This window comes from Anabrus simplex, chromosome 6, assembly GCF_040414725.1.
Source record: "Anabrus simplex isolate iqAnaSimp1 chromosome 6, ASM4041472v1, whole genome shotgun sequence".
Lineage (NCBI taxonomy): Eukaryota > Metazoa > Arthropoda > Insecta > Orthoptera > Tettigoniidae > Anabrus > Anabrus simplex.
The window spans coordinates 257804614-257827507 of NC_090270.1; the positions used below are offsets into that span (position 1 = coordinate 257804614).

At 39.6% G+C, this 22894-nt stretch overlaps 1 protein-coding gene across 1 annotated transcript in view; it reads right to left on the minus strand.

The window, feature by feature from the left end:
- Window positions 1-22894, minus strand: part of LOC136876416 (uncharacterized) — a 574260-nt gene that overhangs the window by 442786 nt on the left and 108580 nt on the right. Inside the window, exons 5-6 of the mRNA XM_067150371.2 lie at window positions 3166-3289; window positions 1852-1939 (exon numbers count right to left, since the gene is read on the minus strand). Of these exons, the coding sequence (XP_067006472.2) occupies window positions 1852-1939; window positions 3166-3289 (212 nt within the window). The remainder of the gene's footprint in view (window positions 1-1851; window positions 1940-3165; window positions 3290-22894) is intronic.

The window sequence follows — 22894 nt, forward strand, 5'->3', positions numbered from 1 at the left end:
GTGTGGGTAGGTTTTCTATATATATTGTATGTTAGGTGGTTGTTATGTCTGGTTATGGATATATCTAAGTAGTTAATAGTATTGTTGTGTTCAGTATCCATGGTAAATGAAAGTATAGACAGAAACAATATTCTTTTCCATGCAGTAATTCCCTTATTAAAAGATTTCTATATCAAAAGAATAAGTAAACAAAAATCGATATGTTTAAATCAACCGCCCCAAAACCCTCTCCCCTCCAACCCCACTCCCATCACTAACACTCCACCCATCCCCCCAAACCTCCCCTCTACCGCCGCTAACTACAATCTCAGAACTACACGTATCAGATCCCAACAGGCAGCTACAAAGAACGCACGGTTCCAACATTTTACGTAAGTAAAACGACATACGATTCACTATTACACTTTCTATCCACAACATTATCACACTATTATTTCTATTTCCAGACACTCCACCTTGTTTTTTACAACATATAAGCTCCCAGGACAAATCAACGTGCACCAAGACGCATAACTTTCAACATATTTGACTAATGCCACCAACTATAAACATCGCAACTACGGAAGAAAACATGCTCCATTAACTTTTCTAATAACTCCAACATCTGTAGCTGCCAATAATATCTCCAGACAAATAAACAGCATTACCTGATCTGCAGCGGATCATTATAATACCAATTGTCTTTACATATAATATTTTTATGGATCCATTTTGTTGGAACACTATATATACAAACCTCATTTATTCCTAATCAGTGTACATGTTGTACCGCACATAAACAACATCAATGTAATGTATTTTTAACTAGACATGTGTGGCATACATACCACTGTTTTTGACTATATGCCCATTTTAACAACATTTTAATGTCTGCATTAGCAAATATTTTTATTCAAATTTTAACTTCATACTAAGTTTCAATCAGAAGTAATGGGCCTTACAAACTGAATTTAGCTTCTAGGATGTATGCAAGTAAGGTGTTGCATTGATACCTCAATCAGAAATGTTCAAGCCAGTGTTCTGTACTTTCATGTGACTAATCAATAGCCAATTGTGTACATAGTTGAACTTGCCACTGTTGAGTTACACAAACATATGTGTGTTCCATATTATATAACCTAGAAATTGGATGGTAGTAGCAGTAAGGTGATATGTGTCTTCATGAACGATGTACACTAGTCATGCATTAGACATACCAACATTAATGATCAGTCTAAATTAGTCCAAACTTTTACCACTATATGTGATGTTTTTATGAACAATACAATTTTTATTGCATGTCAACTGAGGATGACCCCCTAGGGGTCGAAACTAGTCTTGACTATTTGACTATATTTACTTGCTTAATGTAAAATAAATTTGTATTGATAAGGTGGAGATTTGTATATATATTGTTTTTCTGTAAAGTAATATCCATCAATACGGAAATGAAACTTATAAATAACATATTTCGCATTTATCGCAAATGCTAAAAATCACAAACTCTATACATTACCAATATTAATAGGATATTGAAATGGATCTCACCGTCCTGTTTCAATTTATTAAAAACATTGTCACAGTATTTAAGGTTATATTCATGAATGTAGTAACACAAATTTAATGCAGATATTGTACATAATTTTCTTCATGCTCAAGGGCACAGACAATTTTTTGACCCCTGCGTATATCAAAAGTATGAAGTTCAACACTGAAACATGAAAATATCTAAACAGAATCTCCACAATACTGGCAAATACTGTCAGTCTCTTAATTTTATCCTAAATATTAACAAAACTACATCAGGCTACAAATCCCTTTCCTAAAACTTGGAATTACACAAAAGAAATAAATAGGTTTATAAGATTTTACCCAGGGATATCTTCATTATAATGAACAACGCGTTGGCTCCAACCTTCTCTGAGGTCATCCTGAGTTCCATATTGCTCGTTGGTATAATCTGAAATGGAAAGGTTAATCTGTTATTATTAGTCTTTAAAATCATTGTAATACCAGTAGTAAGTGTAACTGCGGTGTATAAGTTGGGATTAAATTTACCCAGTATTAGGAATGGAGGAGCTTATTACATCTGATTAGGTTTCTATCAAACATAACACACAGGATATACAATAGCTAGCCATACACGGAAAGGAATTATGACAGGCGAGGCCTCGTGATGCGTACCGACAGGCTAGGACTGACAATTAAATTGAAATAACAAGTAACGTGCTAGGACTGCTCGTTATTGAGGCGTTATCTGCTACAGGCAAGACCCGCTGTCAGCACCTCAACGGAAAGACCTCGCCTCACAGATCAAGCCTCTTGTAAGGGAAGCATACCTTAGTCGCCTGTTACAACAGGCAGGGGATACCGTGGGTGTAGTCTTCGTCTGCGGCCCTCCTATACAGTAGGTCAAATCACTTTTAAACCATGCGTATTTATACCACATTGTTTATGTTGTGAAAATTTGTCAATGTTTGTGAACTGTTGATGCTATAAACAAACGAGACAAAGTATGGCTGAAGTAGTCCTGCACTGTCACTATTGTAACTTCGAGAAAGTTCACTGAACTTAAGCTGCTAATTGTCTGTTACCTCCAGCGACTACGTTTGGAGTCGAAACAGCATTCACCGCACTCTGGTCGGATTGCAAGGATGAACTGTGTCCTAAAGGTTGATTTGGTCTTGAATTACAGCCCAATGCCCTTCCTGACGCCAACTCCATGTGGAGAGATGCTCTCACTACCGTACTGCATGTTTATGTGGTGGTTGATAGTGTGTTGTGAAGAGATATGTATTGGGACATACACAAATACCCAGACCCCAAGTCAGAGGAAAATCCGTTAAAATCCTTGACCCAGCTGGAAATCGAAACCAGGACACTCTGAACCGAAGGAATCAATGTTGACCATTCAGTTAAGGAGCTAGACATAAATTACAATAAACAAATAGTATAATGAATGTAATAATAATAAAATAAATTTCAGAAACTTAATTTTTCCTAAATGTAACACTTTTATTAGCTGGCAGTGTATTTTGAAATGTGTCAGCCTCTTTAAATAGATCAGCAAAATTGAGGAGAGTACCAATATTTTAAGTGACAATAAGACTACAGCTAATTCCATTATTCTATACATTGGTCCAGATAAGAGATCCTGAACATTCATTTGTCGACAATGGGACTCACCTGACAGTCCACAAGTCCCTGGTATTAGTAGAGCAGCATCAGCTGGTTTGATTACTAGGCGGCAACCTTTAAAGTTGATGTCGTCCAAAGCTAATGCTTGCGTTGCCTCATATTCTGATCGGAACTGCAAAGAGAAGCTGAGTGCCAGAGGGACTGTTATTGTTTGATACACTAAACATATAATGCATTATAATTACTGAAAGAAATTTAAAAATGGTCTCAAGTCACACGAGCAAAGTAAAACAGCTGTTCAGCCAAATTCTCCAAGCGGTGTCTGTGAGGAGCAGGGCAGAGAGGGAGAATAACATGTATTTTTGTAGAGAGATGTGACCAATCTTCCTTTTCTACTGCTCACTATAAAGAGCTACCTGTATTTAGTAGTAGCTATACTGTCCCTTCCCAATAAGGGAAGGAACTAGAAAAGGTGTTCGAAATAGTTTGCCTCAAACCCTTCACTAAGTAGTAATCACAGCTGCTCAGTCATCACATTACAGTGTATGGTTGAAATACCAAAAACAAAGAAATGAAATTTTATCAAAAGATAAAGCAATATGCATCCCAGTAGAGAGAGAGCTCTTGCCTAGAAACTACACAGTTCAAAAAAATTAGGGGAACATGTTTTATAACATAACGTCTGGTATGTGAACGTTAATTTGGTAGATGGGGTTCCGATGGTCGTACAGCACACCTTGAGATCTTAGCTACTCAGGGTAGGTCGTATTTATTCTATTGGAAAGGATCTAAGCTACAGGTCCCAGCTCTACTGCCATCACATCTGTAGAGTGTACACAAATTGTCCATTGTGGGCCAATTCAGTATTAAAGAACACACCCTTGTTTCACTCCCCAACTGTCTTCAAACTGTTCTGAAAGCATACTGTTGATACGGATCTTGCATTGCATCTCTTCATGGAGGCTCCTGATCAGTGGGTGGAATGTCATAAGACATGTTAATCTTGTGAAGCACCATCCAGAGAGCATCATGAAGTACTCGGTCAGATGCTCCAAAGGTTCATGCTGTTGCTCCATGCTTTTCTCCTGTAATTGATGCAGAAAGAACCCTCCATCAACAGTGCCACGGTTCTTACAAAAGCCATGCTGAGTATCGAGGAGCGTCATTTCAGCAAGTACTTTCAGCCAGTTGAGCAATACTCTCGCAAAGACTTTCCCAAGCACGCTGAGTAAAGCTATACAATGATAGGCATTGCAGTCAGATGCATCACCCTTTTTGTAGTGGATGGGCATATAAAGGAAGATCTCAATCCTCTACTGTGCAAATTAAGTGTTCAGTGTTCAGTATCTTAATGGGGCTAATAATACCTTAATACTTGTATGTGATGTGGTTTGCCATAATGGAGTATATATATGAATTTTTGCAATTTTACGCGAAGCTTTTAACATTCAAAGAAAGATCATTACTGCCTACTGGCCATAGATACGTATTGCAAGGTGCAAGTATACTTGCACAACCATAGGTTGGTAATATCTTCGAGGTTGAGCCAGAGGTACTCCTGAAGCCTGTGGTAAGAACAACATTTCCTAAATCAAGCTCAGGTTGTGGATGAAGAGTACAGAGCCAACAAAAGTGGACAACAGAGGACTTTGGGGTGGAAAACCGAAAGCCATGTTCTAAGGCCCACTGTTCCGCTCTCCTAATAGCTTGCTGTAATTCTTGCTATGCGACTGCCAAATTAAGCAAGCTATAGAGCAGAGCAAAATCGTCCACATACAGCGACGGTATTACTGCTGAACCAGCAGCAGCAACCATACCGTTTATGGCAATTGCGAAAAGAGTGACACTAAGGATCGATCCCTGTTGAACCCCATTTTCCTGAACATGGTATTGCGAATGTCATCTCTACTCGGACAAGGACTAGACGGAAGGACAAAAAATTTGCAATAAATACCGGCAAGTGACCTCGGAATCTATTGATGCAGGAATGAAAGGATACCATATTGCCATGTGGTGTCATAGGCCTTTTCTAAGTCAAAGAAAACAGCTACCAAATGCTGTCTGTGGAGAAATGCATCCTGGACAGAGCTCTCCAGGCGTACTAAGTGGTCAGTGGTCGAACGAGCGGCTCGAAAACCATATTGGTACTCGGACAAGAGTCCTTGTTTCTCCAGACACCACACAAGTCGGCGATTTACCATCCTCTCAAATACCTTACACAGGCAGTTTGTAAGACAAATCGGTCTGTAACTTCCTACATACTTAGGATCTTTGTCAGGCTTGAGGAAAGGAATGACTATGCCCTCTCGCCACTGAGACGGAAAATCACCCTCTATTCAGATTCGGTTGAACACACGAAGGAAATATAGTAGACTATCATCACTAAGGTGTTACAACATCTCGTTATGGATGTTGTCCAGTCCAGGAGACGTGTCCTTACAAAGCGCTATGGTGCTGCAGAGTTCCCACTCCGTAAAGGGCACGTTGTAGTCCTCTGAAGCTTGAGTGGCAAAACTAAGGTGACGACGTTCTGCCTCCTGCTTCAGAGCAAGGATATCACGATGGTAATTCCCGGAGCCAGATATATCCGCGAAATGACTAGCTAGATGGTTAGCAATCGAGAGTGGGTCAACGACGCCACTGCCTGCAATGGAAATTCCCAGTACAGAAGATGATCCTTGGATACCCGAAATACGTTGAAGCTTAGTCCACACTTCAGATGATGGAGTATGTGACGTCATAGATGACACATATCTCTCCCACGAAGCTTTCCTACTTTGGCGAATATGAACTCGCGCCTTAGCGCACAGTTTCTTAAATGTTACCAAATTGGCCACAGTAGGCTGTCTACGGTAACATTCATGAGCGCGACGGCATTCTTTGATAGCTGCTGCTATTTCTTTGTTCCACCAAGGAACGAGTTTTCGGCGAGGAGTCCCCGAAAAGAGCGGAATGGACTCTGCAGCAGCAGCAAGAATAACTTGGGTGATGTAAGTTATTTCCTCGCTGACGGTCCACCTGATATCGTTGTTAAGGACAGCTAATAATGTGTACTTTGGCCAAACAGCGTGTTTAAGAATCCATCGTGATGGAGTTTTGTTTCAACAAAGTAAGGATGATGGGAAAGTGGTCACTGTCACAGAGATCGTGTGTATTCCACCGAAACAGCAGAATCAACGTTTGGCTGCATAGACTTATGTCTATGTGAGAATATGTGCCGTAATGTACACCGAAGTGAGTTGGTTCCCCTGTGTTCAAAATACATAAATCCAGCTCTGTTACTCATCTTTCCAGCTCTCGTCCCCGGGGGCAAGGCGTCTCGGAGCCCCATATGGGGTGAAGGGCGTTAAAATCGCCCAATAAGAGGAAGGGAGGTGGAAGCTGATCTATAAGATCAGTGACATCATTTAAGAGACTGGCCTGGTGGAGAATAAACGTTACACACTGTTGCTATGACAGGCAGCGGTACCTGCACCGCAATTGCTTCCAGTGGGGTCCTTAGAGGGACCTCTTCACTATAAGTATCAGAACGGACAAAAATACCCATCCCACCAGACGCCCGGTGGGCATTATATCGTTCTGTCCAGTATAGTCTGAAATTTCTCAAGACTGTATGATGACCTGGTCTGAAGTTTGTCTCCTGAATACTAACTATACTCGCTGTGTACTCACTAATGAGCTGACGTAGCTCAGCAAGATGCCTGTCATAACCGTTACAATTCCAATGTAACAGTGCCATAGTGTGGGTGTGGACTACTGAGGTTTAGGTTAGAAGCAGCATAATGCTACCTAACCTCACATCCCGATCCGAAGATGGAGGTAAATGCCTTGAACTTCTTCAACGTAGTCCGGGGTCGGGGTTTCTTCCTACGAGGGGAGCGTGCACGTTTTCCAGGAGGAAGACCCGCTGGCGCAGAATCAGGCCCTCCAGGTTGAGGCCGTGAGGCCCCATTTGTAGAAGACGTGGAAGAATGCCTGGTAAGGGCGCTCTTCTTACCCGCCGTCGATTCTTGTTTAGACGGGCTGGAAGGTGATTTCCCAGCCCTGGTCGATGATGCCGCCTCCGCTTAGGCGTGGCTTTCGCTGACCTCGTGGGGGAAGGGAAAGGAGACATTGTCTTCTTCCCCTTCTGTACCGGCGTTGGTTTCTTAGCCGGCACAGGCTTATTGGTGGTCGAAGGTCGGGATGGACCCACCTTCGAGCTTGATTTCTTTGCGGCGTTGCTCTTGGCCGCAGCGATCTTCTTGGAAGGTGTTTCAATAGAAAATGACAAACCTGGGAGAGACTGCGCTATCATGCTGAAGTCTAGTGTCTTGGCTGGTGCATTCAGAGAATTAAACGGCGTGCTTCCTAGTAGGGAAGACCATCCAGGGTCTTGATCTCCTGGATTTTCTTCTGATTCAGATAGGTCGGACAGTTCCGATCTCTAGGAGAATAAAAACCAGAGCAGTTAGTGCACTTGTACGGAGGTGTGCACTCCTCTGCGCTGTGAGCTACTTTCCCACATGTACCACACACAGACTGATTCGAACGAGATACCATATGTCCGAATCTCCGGCATTGATAGCATCGCATAGGATGCGGGATGAACGGCCTCACATCGCAACAATAGCTTGTTACCTTGACTTTCTCTGGCAACACTGACAATTTGAAGGAGACTATGAACGCACTCGTAGCAATGTCTTCACCGCTGACTTTGCATGTAATGCGCTGGACGTGTGTCACATCACGGTGCTTCACATGTCTTCCATCGTCAGTGTTTAGAATAAGATCACGGTGGAAAATAACCCCACGAACCAGATTAAAGGTTTTGTGCTCTTGACGGGGATGTCACCAAAGTGGTCGCACTTAAGCAACCGATCGGCTTGGAGCGCAGTGCCCATCTTTAGAAGCAAACCACCATTGCACATTTTCTTTAGATCCTCAAGTTCGCCGCATAAACCTTTGATCTGTCGACTGAAAAGAATCGATTTAACCAGCTCGAAATCATGCCCATCGGTTCTGGTAGCAACCAGGAAACTAGGGACGCTGGAACCCAGACCAATACGCTGCGCTTATTCCCAAGGGGTTGCCCCCCTTAGGGAATCAAATGTTAAAGACTTCGGTAGTGAACTACCCGAGGTGGAAGGCGGAAGTGGTTTCGACGCCATGCCCGAAATCATCCTCCCCAAATGCCACCTACTCCGATCAGAGGTCTCTGTAGCCGAACCAAGCAGCCAAGGCAATACCCACCTGGTCATAGGCGGTACTGCCCAGGGTCCGATGCTGGACGATGCCTAATACGGGAGAACTGAGCCAATGAGCACGAGGTCTCCCTTCCTCCAGTCACCCGCAATAGCATGTACCCCATAGTGTGTACAGAGCACTAAATATAGGTAAAAACAAATTTAAATAATTAATAAGAATATGTCCTGGCATTCGGCTGTGCGGGGACCTGTGTTGTCAAGCGGATACTACTGCAAGGGTACATGACACTCCCACCCGCCGCTTCCTGGCTGGTTACCGACACGGGCTTTCGAGCGTAGTCGCACACGTAGGAAGTCCATCTCCGTGCAGCACGCACATCAAAATTTGGAAATGTTCTACAACTAACCCTCAAAAAACAATAAAAAATAAAGAGGGGACCATGGCCACATGACCCTTTAAGTCACCAGGCAGGGATTACCTGTGAGTATATTCAGCCCCTCCCATCCACAGCAGGTCCAACATATTATACCGAACCGCACTCCATGTCCGAACCTAGGTCGCCCCTTTTAGTCGCCTCTTAAGACAGGCAGGGGATACCGCAGGTGTATTCTACATGTGCTTCCCCAACCCGGAGGGGAAAACGTGAGTGTTGACAGGTAGTTTTGTATATGTCAGTCTGCCTGAACCAGGTGTTGGTGATGCAGAATTCAAAACTGTGTCCACATCATGAGCAGTCTCAGTCCATTGTCATTTCCACTACCTATACTATGTCTTCCAATTATGTTTGGCAAAACTTCCGAGTCTCTCCCAACCTTAGTATTGAAATCTCCCTCAAATAGGATTTTGTCATTGCGGAGAACTCTGCTCAAGGTAGCATCCAGCTCAGTACAGAAATGGTCCTCTGTATCAATGATTTTTGGGTGCACATAAGGAGTGTTATGAAACTATTACCTCTCATCAACTGGAGGGAGGGGAGTCATGATTCAGTCAGATACCCCTACCAGTGCTGCAGTTGGATTTCTTGCCAGTGCACATTTAATTGCAAGCCTGCTCCACTCTCTCCGTCTTTTGTGTTCAGTTGACCCATCCAAGCTGCTCCTTATCAGCAAAGCGAACTCCACTTTTTACCACTGTGTTCCAACTCATATCGAGGGACACTTTTCAAAAAAAATTAGGGCGTATGACATGCTCCACAAAACAATACCTCACACCCAACATTTTCTTAGTGACGAAAAATTATCTGAATTAAAATAAAAAAGCAACACGTGGAAAATTAATGCTCAGTTAAGGGGTTAAGACTAAAATATTCTTGTTAATAAATAATTCTTGTTAATTCAATTGAGACAATTGAGTGGGTCAGAGAACTAGACCTAGAATTGTAAGATTTTACGAGCTTGTGAATGTGCACATTTGTCCACAAACTTTGTTTATAAAATGTATATGTAAATACCTTTTGATTCATCATATGATAAATAAATGCTAAAATACTCTATAAATTAATCATATGCATTTGTGTAACATTTACGTCCTTTTCCATATATAAGTTTAACATATATAAGTTGTTTCTCACAATTTACACCTTCCCCCATTTACACCAGTGTTCGTTAGATCCCTCGAGAAATGTAAAAGAGCAATAATACTGTAATATCACCAATTTATAGCGTCCACAGAAATGTACAAGTTTCCCTGACTTTCCCTGACCTAATAAGAAAAACTTCCTTGAATTACGAAAACTGAGTGACAAGTTAATTCACCGAACATCATGTTTTACAAGGAACAAAAAAAGAAATTCCAGGCTCCACCATTCCCATAGCTGGCCTAATTCTCTCTCCGCTTCCTTTTCTTCAATTATTTATGGAAAAACAATTACATTGATGACACTTTACATATAAACAAATTGTTTAAAGGTAACAAGTAGGCCTTAACATATGCCTTTATCTTATAATTTCCAAGCTACAAAGTACAACTAACTTATTAATAAACTCAAATATGCAAATAAAATTATTTTATACAGCAATCTAATACTATTTCATGTAGATTTAAAGCACTCTTGAGATCAAAAGCAATTAACTTGTGTTTCTAATGTAGGAGAATATAATGAATTCTAATTACTCTAGTACTATATTCGAAACAGTTTTCAAATTTGAAGACAAATCAGTCAGGAAAGATAGGAGTGAAAAAAGAAAAGTTTGCACTTATTGAAAAGATTACAGTTTTTGTTTTCTAGAACTATTACCTTCCTTTTGAATTTCAGCATCCTGCTCTTCCCTTTCAACTGTTACTGTTTTTCCTCAAAATGTTTCAACTGTAATTCAATTTTGATTTTCTCCAATTTCTTCTTTTCCTTTTCTGATTGCTTTACTTGTCACAAGTATGAGTGATACCTTCTTCTTGAAGCTCGGATCAAAGTCAGCATACTTCTGATAGTAATATTCCTCGAACCACCAATGTGTTTCACACTATCAAAAATTATTCTCTGGGACACAAGTAGTTCTTCTAAAAGATTTTCGACTCGTAAATGTTTATTGACAGAAAAGCCTGTCTCAACAAAAGCATTACCATGAGACAAAATGAAACATAGCTTCATTACAGACCAGAGATTTTCATATTTATCATCTTCTCCTAAAAGATTGTAGTAAAATTCATCCAATCCCAAGTCATCCATTCTTTTAGAAATGGAGTCATTAATTTGTTTGTTGATTCCTGCATTGTTCCGAGCTTCCTCGGTTAGCAGACAGAACTGCCATTTAGCCTTTTCAGCACTTTTATCACATATTCTTGTACGCCTGTGCTAGTTTTCAAGAATGACATCAATCCTTTTCATTGCCAAACTGGATTTGAGCAATATCATTTTAGAGTCTAGGGCAGTGAGACCCCTTGCTAAATGTGATTTTAGAGGCCTTTTCTCTCTGAGATTTTCTAACATGGTGATTTCTGAACTCATTCTTACAGGTAAATTTTTTCCTTTTCAGAACATTTAACTTGTCTGAGTAAGCTCTTGGCAGCATAACCAATATCCACTTTTTCTACTAAAGCAGATTGGCATTATCTTGTAAGTCTAAATATTTTAACTTTTAGGAAGTACTTGCTTCAGCTATCTTTTCCGACTTAACAAATCTCATTATGATTTTTGTAAGTTCTTCAAGAGATGTACAAAGGTAAGGCACCATAGGTTTCCGACTATGAAATCTTCTGAGGAAAGGTTCAACATCTAACAAAATACTTCTAAAAGCACTTAATTTTGCCTTTAGTGTAATTCTTCAAAGCTACTCTAAGGTATTTGATTTTTTTTTTCAGTGTACTCTTTCACAAATTTGTCAATGTGATCATATATTTTAAAAGCTTGATCAACACATCATCCAGTTTCCAACCATCTTACTGCAGTGAGCGTGTAAGGAAATGTGGCGCTTGTTGTTATGTCTATATTTAGCATGTCGAGCAGGGCTATCTTGAAAAAGATTGTACAGAGACCTAGAGAAATGAAAAAGGTCCCAGTCAATTTTGGAGATCCCAGTTTCCTTGGCTCCATTCACTGTACGCAAACTACATATTCCTATATCAAGAAGAGATTTGCCCTCACGGTTTAGCACTTGCGAATGAATTTCAAGTTTGTTAATAAAAACCGAGGTTAACGTTCAGCCCAAACATTGAGACTTGCGAAATATTTCCTAAAGGTAAGGCGAGTCCATGTATACTGTAAACCCATCTAGCAAGAGATCTGCAGTTGCCCTGCCTAAAAATACACTATTCGAATGCCTTGTTGCAACTTTTTGAAGATTTACATTCCAAAACCTTACACATACACGTCCATTTGTGCTCTTTGGACAAATTTGTTAAACGATTCATCAAAACAAACAACGTAGTCAGAGCACTGTTTTAAGTCATTCTGCAAACTTTCTTTAAAATATGGTACTAATCCATTATTTATAACATAGGAAGCCTTAGTCTTGCCCATAGCAAAGTTTTGAGCAATTTTACTGTCTGGGAATACTGTTTTGAAAATGCAGAGGTTTCAACACAAGAGTTCAAAGAGTTCCAGTGACAACCGGGAGAGCCCACATGGCTTCAGCCGATGTAACATTATCTTAATTCACAATGAAAGTCTTTAAACTCCTTTGACTTGCTCCTGGCACTGCTAATTCCTTTGTAGCTGTGGATGTAGTGCCAATTCTTGGCCGAGTATCTTCAAGCGGAGATGGAGTAGAGGTATTCTTTGCAAGAAAGAAATTGTTGGCTGGGAAGACTTAACTTTCATGTTTATATAAGTAGGTCCTTTAGCATGAGAATTGACTGCTTGTTTACCCATATTACTAAGTTTGAGGGATTTACAACACACTTTACAATGTGCTGAAGTTGCATCATTTACCCATGTACACTGCTTGTTAGCCATTGTCACAAGTTTCAAGAAAGCATCCTAGAACTGAAATTTTTAAAAAAACTTAAAAAGGGTTGAAATAAATGACACAAGGGCACAACAAAAACTGCAGAATTGTTTGCACTCCCAACGAAAAAATACCTGAAAAAGAAATGCACAATAGCCTGGGTTACAGCAGAGTAGAGCCTAAAAATATCCCCTCAAATCCATCATTGGGAAAGATTTCCCTCCCTGACTTTCCTGATTTTTTGCCTATTTCCCTGAACAAAATTTTTTCCCTGACTTTCCAGAATAATGACACTATGCCAATTAACAAATCATTGACAAGTTTACACAATGTAAGCAATAATGTGCATATATACGCATGGTTAAAAGTGATTTGATAGAATCTGAGGACATACTTGTAGAACAAAATATATAATTCATTGTTCATAAAGTGTGGCATATTTCAGAGGCAAGTTATAGACCTAACGTTTCTAAGTGTTATAATTTGGGTTTTGACAGACTGGAAAATTTGTGATATTTCAAGCCTTTCCTTTTCAGTTTCAACAGAGTCTATAACTGTTAGGTTCTTCAGTCTGTCGAAACCAATTTATGAATAAATAAATTAATTAATTTATACACACCCTGAAAAAGAGAACATATGATAACAGAATTATACCTGAAAAAGAAATAATGTCATTAAAAACAAAATGGCATGTTTTGTTCTTGTAAAATCACCAAATTCTATCAAATCATACTCTAAAATATTTGGAAATGTATGAACATTTATGTTTAAATTCTGTTTAAATCCCTAAATACTTGAAATTTAGAACTTATCTTAATGAAGTCCTCACTTCTCTCCACTCTAGCATAGAATGCAAGGGGGTGTAATACGGTGGTGGAAGTCCAGCTGGCTAGTAACTCAGTGAACTTTCCGTCGTGTCATGCTCCGGTTAGGTCAGTGACACGCTGAACTATACTTATAGGTTATATAATATATAATTTAATCTGGCACTAAAATGTGCTTGCCATGAGACACAGAATAATTCAAGAGTAATTTACATGTATTTGTAATAAAATTCAGGCCATGGTTTTTAGTAAACTTTTATGTGCTGTAACATCCGTACAGATGGTTTTTTACAAATTGCTACTGAAAATTTTATTATAGTTGTTACAAGATGATCTTGAAGTTATTATTGCTCTTAATGTTTGGCTTATTGTTGTTGTTGTTATTGCCTTTAAACTATAAGTATTTAATGGGCTGGCTAGTTTACTGGTAATTTACTGTTGATGTCAACACATTTCTCTTCTGGAACTATAGGACTATTTGTTGTTGTTGTTCATGTTGTTATTATTATTATTATTATTATTATTATTATCGTAAAAGTACGCCCTTTTTTAATGTAAATAACAATATCTTCTAATGCCTGTGTAATTATATTTATTTTTAATGTGTAAATTTTATATCTGAACTGATGTCTTTGCCAAGATGAGCTGTCACACACATGCTTTCCAAAGGCTGAATGTCGCTTGTATCTAATTGCAATTTTTGTGTGCTTTGTATCTGGTGTAGAAATTAAGTCTTGTTTGGCCTATATATGTAGCGCTGCAATTTGTTTCTTGACATGTGAGTTTGTTCAAATTATGTTACCATTCTACAGCCATTATTGTATATTTTTGTAAATTATTTAGGGGTTGTCTAATGAGCTTTTAATGAGCTGGTTATTTTTCCAATATTTTTTCTTTGTCATTTTCAGTTAAATGAACGTATTTTGTGGAGCTAAACTCATATATATTATTATTATTATTATTATTATTATTATTATTGTATATTTGTAATAAAGAATCTTAGAAAGGGAGGTAAAAAGGAAATGAACATTGTTTTGAGTAATTCAGGTGAACTAATAATAGATCCCAGGAAATCACTGGAGAGGTGGCGGGAATATTTTGAACATCCTCTCAACGTAAAATGAAATCCTCCTGGTGGTGTTGCGAACAGCCAAGCTCATGGGAAGGAGAAAATGTTGGTGAAATAACGCTTGAGGAAGTGGAAAGGATGGTAAATAAACTCCATTGTCATAAAGCAGCAGGAATAGATGAAATTACACCTGAAATGGTGAAGTATAGTGGGAAGGCAGGGATGAAATGGCTTCATAGAGTAGTAAAATTAGCATGGAATGTTGGTAAGGTACCTCAGATTGGACAAAAGCTGTAATTGCACCTATCTATAAGCAAGGGAACAGGAAGGATTGCAACAACTATCGAGGTATCTCATTGATTAGTATACCAGGCAAAGTATTCACTGGCATCTTGGAAAGGAGAGTGCGGTCAGTAGTTGAAAGGAAGTTGGATGAAAACCAGTGTGGTTTCAGACCACAGAGGGGCTGTCAGGATCAGATTTTCAGTATGTGCCAGGTAATTAAAAATGCTACGAGAGGAATAGGCAGTTGTGTTTATGTTTCGTAGACCTAGAGGAAGCATATGACAGGGTACGGAGGGAAAAGACGTTCGCCATACTGGATGACTATGGAATTAAAGGTAGATTATTAAAATCAATCAAAGGTATTTATGTTGACAATTGAGCTTCAGTGAGAATTGATGGTCGAATTTCTTGGTTCAGGGTACATACAGGGGTTAGACAAGGCTGTAATCTTTCACCTTTGCTGTTCATAGTTTACACGGATCATCTGCTGAAAGGTATAAAATGGCAGGGAGAGATTCAGTTAGGTGGAAATTTAGTAAACAGTCTGGCCTATGCTGACAACTTGGTCTTAATGGCAGATTGTGCCGAAAGCCTGCAGTCAAATATCTTGGAACTTCAAAATAGGTACAGTGAGTAGACTATGGTATGAAAATTAGCCTTTCGAAGACTAAATTGATGTCAGTAGGTAAGAAATTCAACAGAATTGAATGTCAGATTGGTGATACAAAGCTAGAACAGGTCAATAATTTCAAGTATTTAGGCTGTGTGTTCTCCCAGGATGGTAATATAGTGAGAGAGATTGAATCAAGGTGTAGTAAAGCTAATGCAGTGAGCTCGCAGTTGCGATCAACAGTATTCTGTAAGAAGGAAGTCAGCTCCCAGACAGAACTATCTTTACATTGGTCTGTTTTCAGACCAACCTTGCTTTACGGAAGTGAAAGCTGGGTGGACTCAGGATATCTTATTCATAAGTTAGAAGTAACAGATATGAAAGTAGCAAGAATGATTACTGGTACAAACAGGTGGGAACAATGGCAGGAGGGTACTCAGAATGAGGAGATAAAGGCTAATTTAGGAATGAACTCGATGGATGAAGCTGTACGCATAAACTGGCTTCGGTGGTGGGGTCATGTGAGGCAAATGGAGGAGGATAGGTTACCTAGGAAAATAATGGACTCTGTTATGGAGGGTAAGAGAAGTAGAGGGAGACCAAGACGACGGTGGTTAGACTAAGTTTCTAAGAGGTATAGAACTAAATGAGGCCACAGCACTAGTTGCAAATAGAGGATTGTGGTGACGTTTAGTAAATTCACAGAGGCTTGCAGACTGAACGCTGAAAGGGATAACATCTATAATGATAATGTATGTACGTTGTATATTTGGAAGTAAATTCATGTTAATGATTTGATGGAACAAAATATGCATTGAATTAAAGTTTATCTTGTAAGGCATTCTTATTGATAAATGATAATTCTGTTATATGATATGATTTATTTTTCAGGTAGTTTTCAAACTTATTAATAAATTAGTTTTGACAGGCTAGATAATCTAACAGTTATTAAGACTGGAAAACTTACAAGTTGTATTAACTGGTCTACAATGTAAAAGAATAGTTACCTTCTTAATAAAATATTTTACAAGAACAATATTAAGTTTGTCTGACAAGGATTACTTGTTTACGGGATAGAGTAGACCGTACAGCAAGCAACTCAATGCCAAGTGTTGGCCATTTGGTAAATAACCCAACTACCTAAAGGGGCCAATGGCTTTTGGCGGACAAGCCGCTTTAGTTGGCATCTGATCCCCAGGTGAAGGAAGTGCCACTGAAACCAAGCAGGCTGCATCTGTTCTCCAGGTTAGGGGAGGCCTCTTTTTAACCTGGCAGTTATGTATAAAATGTCTTTGGGTGTGGCGAGCCCATCGAAATAATAGCCTATATGAAGCATCAAAGTTGATCAGAACAAACATCTAAGGAGAGAACCACAGAAGCGACACACATCTCTTGTGTCTCCGGAGAGGTGAGGGAAGTGGATGGAAGGCAATGATCCACAGCTCGATCCAGGAGCTCCCTGGATAAGGGTGATGGAGGAAGAACAACAAAATAGAATTCTCGCCCTAAAATTGTATTATTCAAACCAACTCTGCAGTATAGCAACAAAAGCTGGCTAGACTCAGAATATATTATTCTCAAGTTGGACTTCCAAACTTCTGCTGAAATATACACCACATTTTCTCAAATAATTAACGGCACTGCATAATTTATGCTCAGACGGTTGAAGTGCTGGCGTTCTGACCCAAACTTGGCAGGTTCAATCCTGGCTCAGTCCGGTGGTATTTGAAGGTGCTAAAATACGTCAGCCTCGAGTTGGTAGATTTACTGGCATGTAAAAGAACTCCTGTGAGACTAAACTCTGGCACCTCGGCATATCCGAATCTCCGAAAACTGCAAAAGTAGTTAGTGGGACATAAAGCAAATAACATTATTATTATTGTTGTTAATTTACACACACCAATCATTTATTTTATTGTTTTGGTTAAAAATGGGAAAAAGAAATGTGTGCATATTTGAAGCAACCTCTTTCCCAATGATTCAAGATATGTTTCAAAATAAGGATGTCAAGTAGCAGCCTTCCTATTACAAAACTTGGCATTCCAAACACTGCAAACCTTCATGTTATCACCCATTCACTAGTTCAGTGAGAGAATCAGCATAGACTTGACTGGTGATGCTCTATTCCAGTCTGGTACAAATATATTTTATACGTGTTTTGGGTATACACATGTTCTATGATCACAAAATGAATCCACAATGAGCAGTATTCAAGTAACATTGCATCATATAAACTTGCGATGATCATTTACACCGAAACACATGAGAACAGATCAGCAAGACGCAAGTATTCACTTTCCAAGTGGAACGTGCACTACTGGTGGAAACAGAAAACAGCACTTCAAGCGACCAACGGTCTTGCAGAGTATTTTGCACCCCAAAATGAAGCAAATTTCCACAAGTAGCAAGGATTTGCAGAAATATGTGGTTTCGTTACACACCAATGGATATGCCGTTCCTCATGAAATGCTGTATTTTGAAGGACAGCAAATAGCTGCAGCACATGGGAACAGTGTCTCAGATTTTAAGGACAATTAATTTTATAAAGAGAAATAGACTCACTTTGTCGAAGAACATTATTCATTGTGCCAAAGAATGACAATTAACTTCAACTAAAATGTCACTGTTTTATATCGCTTTGTTCTTTGGAATTGCAAAGTGAAGAAATATCTGCTTTCTCAAATAGGAAGCGTAGTTCAGACACCAATATCTTTCGAGATGCCACAGTCGAATAATTGATAAGAAAGGGACATAAAGTGTTATCATGCGAACTAATGGATGCGAAAAACTTTTTACTGCAATGCTTACTTTAACAGCTGATGGCAGAAAGCTTGTGGCTTACGTTCTTCTGAAACAAAAAACAATGTTGAAAGTGAAACGTCTTTGAGGGATTTATGTTTGTCATCAGCATCATCATCATCATTTCCCTTTATCCAGCTGTAGCCGGGTAGGGGCAAATATGGTTCCTCTCCACTTTCTTCGGTCTTTCCACCACTCCTCCTCCAACACTGTGTCCCAGTCCAGGTTTCTTTCTATAATGCTGCGTTGGATGGTATCCTTCCATCTCAATCGTGGTCGTCCACGGCCTCTCTTTCCTTGGATTTGCATTTCCATCACCTTTTTTGGCATTCTTTCGTCGCTCATTCGCTTTATGTGCCCAAACCATCTTAGTCGGCTCTTCTCTATTCTATCATTCATTTTTTCCACTCCAATTTCTTCCCGGATTTTCTCATTCCTTAGTTTGTCTCTTCTACTCTTCTGTATCATACTCCTCAAGAATTTCATTTCGGCTGCCTGTATTCGACTCTCATCCTTCTTTGTCATTGTCCAAGTTTCTGCTCCGTAAGTTGTTATGGGTACGTAATACATCTTGTACATAGTATCCTTTGCTTCCATTGGCACATCTTTGTCCCATAACATATTTCTTACACTATGATAGAAACAACTTCCAGCTTGAATCCTTTTACTAATCTCAGCATCCAGTCGAGCATTCTCCGTTAATTCACTCCCCAGGTATTTAAACGTTTCCACTACTTCCAGGTGCTTGTCTGCAAGTCTAATCTGACCTTTCCCTTCTTTCTCCCCTCTAGTCATAACAAGAGTTTTACTCTTTTCTACACTTATTTTCAATCCACATTCTTCAATCTTCCCATTCACCACATTCAACTGTTCTTGAACCTTCCTGTCGTCTTCTCCCCAAATCACAATATCATCTGCAAATAACATCATGTTCATTTCTCTTCCTCCATATGCTGCTTTTGCTGTTCTCATGATGTTATCCATTACTATTGTAAACAGGATTGGTGATAGAACACTTCCCTGTCTCAGCCCACTAGTTATTTTGAACCAACTTGTCCTGGCAACTTGTGTTTGCACGCAACTACAACATTCCTTATACAATGCCATGATCATTTTTATTAATCCCTGTTCAATTCCTTTTTGCACCAGATTGTCCCAAACTTTCGTCCTAGGGACACTGTCATATGCCTTTTCAATATCAATGAATGTCATCACCATATCATTCCCATACTCCCAATGCTTTTCCATTAGTTTGTATCCAAAAAAAAGGGTGGATGAACAAGCAGGGTCTCTACTTTGATGTCCAGCCCTCCTTGTGTTGGACAGTTTTTATGGCTACCTGATAGAAGACACTAAGAAATTATTGGAAACCATGAAAAGCAATTTGGCAGTGTTGATTTTTTTTGAAACCAGGAAGCCGTTCTTTCTCGGTCTATTCAGTTATATTAGCAGTGATTCCCGGTGGACTGACAACAGCAGTACTTCAACCTTTAGATGTTCAGGTAAATACACCATTCAGGAACAATGTGCAAAAACTCCGTCAGTGCTGGACGGCGGAAAGTGTCCATGAACTTATTCCAACAGGCAAGCTCCTTGGTGAGTGGATATTGCATCCTTGGAACATGATTTCTTCAAAGGTGACTTAACAGTGATGTTATTGGCTTTACGCCCCACTACTTTTACGGTTTTCAGAGATGCTGAGGTGCTGGAATTTGGTCCCACAGGAGTTCTTTTACGTGCCAGTAAATCTGACATGAGGCTGGTATATTTGAGCACTTTCAAATACCACCGGACTGAGCTAGGAGTGAACCTGCCAAGTTGGGGTCAGAAGACCAGCGACTCAACCGTCTGAGCCATTCAGCCCGGCTAAAGTTGATTTAAAAGAGCTTCATGAAAAAAGGAATCTCAAATATGTTAATCAGGAGTGAAGATGTTCTTATGGGGAGATGTAAGCAGTGATAGCAGGAGCTATTCTTCCTGCAGTGTCGGTAGTGCCGTTGAAGACGGTAGCCTATAAAAGGCAAACACACACACACACAGCCTTTTTTTGCAGGTATGACATTATTACGTACATGTGATTGGTATGTTAATTCTTTCATATAGTATTTATTTTGTTTCAGGTCGTATTGTCAACTCGTAACAGGAAGTATGTACTTCAAAACTCCCATGTCCAACTTACCTGATGTACTTTAGTGAAATTTCAAACTCAAACTTCATTCCAAAGGACAATAACTGCACAAGTTGAACCAATTTTGTGTAGTATAGTATATTTGATTTATCTTTTAAATATAAATAAATTGTAAATAAACTGTATATCTGAATTCCTTGAATAATTTATGCACCTGAAATTTTCACCTGTATCTTTCATCAAAAAAAGTGTGTTAATTATGCAAGAAAACACAGAAATGTATGTATATATACAATAAAATATAGCATCTTACTTAAACATTACACATTCAACTGATAGAGCCAGGAGATCTATCCATTAAAAGGCATGCCTCAGCTAAAGTTTAAATGATCCACATGGAAGTACAAATGTAACTGAAACACAGAAATAAAGGAATGGGTAAGAGTTGAACATTCATCAGCAACTAGTTATAAATAAACTAGAGCTTTTACAATTACACAAGCCCTTACATATGGAATTGTGCAGCAGAGAAAGGAATATGTCTTTGTTGTGACTAATGCATGTAAATATAATGTTCGAGAACTACTGTATATAGCATTTGTTAAAATATGTTTCCTGAGAAGGGTATAGGTTTTGGTCATCACCTCAGTAGACTTGTGAGTAAAAGCCACCTGATGACCAGTATTAATGAAGGATCTTAATATAATCGAGTTTGATATCAGATGTCTTGGAATTTGCCATTGAGGTACTATCCCAGCATTTCCCTAGAGTGGAGAAAAAACCACAGAAAATCACACTCAGGGTACATGCTGCTGTCAACACTGGGACACAAATGAGAACTTCCCAGTTCTAACCTCGGGCAGGAATTAACATAGATGCCTCGGGCAGGAATTAACAAAGATGCAATTGTATTTATGTTTACTAATGGTAAATTTGTTCATGCTTTTCATTTGTAAGTTAATACTACAACAAAGAAACCTCAGCAGAGATAAATTCCCTTATATAAGGTTTATTCTCTTTTATTGAGTACAAAAGTAACCTGTAAGCCTGTTCACTTGAACTAGGGCAAAAAATATATCTTCCCATCACCATTATTCTCTGCCAATAGTTTGTAAACTGTATTTTTAAAACATGATTCATTATTACTGTATTTTTGCTTGTATAGGCTACAATTAAGCATTTTCTATTCCTTTTTTAATAAATAACTAAGTAAATAAGCTCAACAGCTGGAGTGTTCATTACTCTCATAATAATGTACACTGATGAGCAATTGAAAGAGATGTCGTTTTGGGAAAATTGCACCGTGGTCAGCCCAACAAATGTAACAGAACTGTGTGGCATGTGACTGCGATGTTGTCAGACCTTGCACTAGCCATGTGAGTAACAGTCGAGCACAGGATGGGTCGGACACAAGACCTCAACCCATTTCATGGTGGCTGGATTGTTGGTGCCACACATATGGGCCATCCAATCTCAGAAATCGTGCAGGTACAATGCATTTTACGGGCCATCGTGTCAAAAAGGTACCATGAGTACGTGGATTCCGGCTAAACGACTGATGCCAGGGCCAACTTCTGTGGGGTACAATGTCTTGATAACACTAACAAGGGTTGCTGTTAGCTAGCTCGGATGGTATGAGGGGATAGACAGGCCACAGTGTAGCAGACCACTCACAAAGTAAATACTGGGGTGTGAGCAGCCACATCATCCACATAAACATCTCCTCACAATGAGATACAGAAGCCTCTGTCTCACTAGGGTAAATCTGCTCACCGTGCATCACAAGGCAATCAGACATGGGCAAAGAAATATCACCACTGGTCTCTCAAATTACGGGAAAAGGCTGCCTGAGACACATGAGTTCAGGTACCAGTTGGTACATGCCAAAGACAGGGTAAGAGTACATCGCCAATCACACGAGGAAACGCATCCCTCACCCCAGCATGAAACAGTTCAGGTCAGTGGTGGTATCTTCATATGGAGACTGTTCATGTGGGATGATATAGAACCCCTGGTACATCTGCCAAAGTCCCTCACTGGTGAATGATACAGGAACCTGCTATTAGTTCATGATCACCCATTCGTCCAGCTCCTGTACTCTACTTTCTGTACCTTCAGCAAGACAATTAGTTCGATGAACACTCCACAAACACAAGGGTGGATGTTTGCCTGGTTCCCAAGATTACCCAACCCTGATCCTATTGAACATATCTGAGATGCTGTTGAGCAAAATGTGCATGCCCGTAACACAGCTCCAACAAATCTCCATGCATTGTGGCAGACTGTGCACTATGGCACCCGAACACTTCTTGTGTCTAACCAAGTCCATGCCATACCACATCGCCAGTCATCCTCAAGGCAAGAAGGTGTGCAACATGTTACTAACCAACAGTTCATCACTGCATAAAGAGCTCACACCACAAGTGAGGATGGATAAAGGGAAACAAGTGCTTATTTTACGCCAAGATCTCTGTTACTCTCACTGAATCTCAC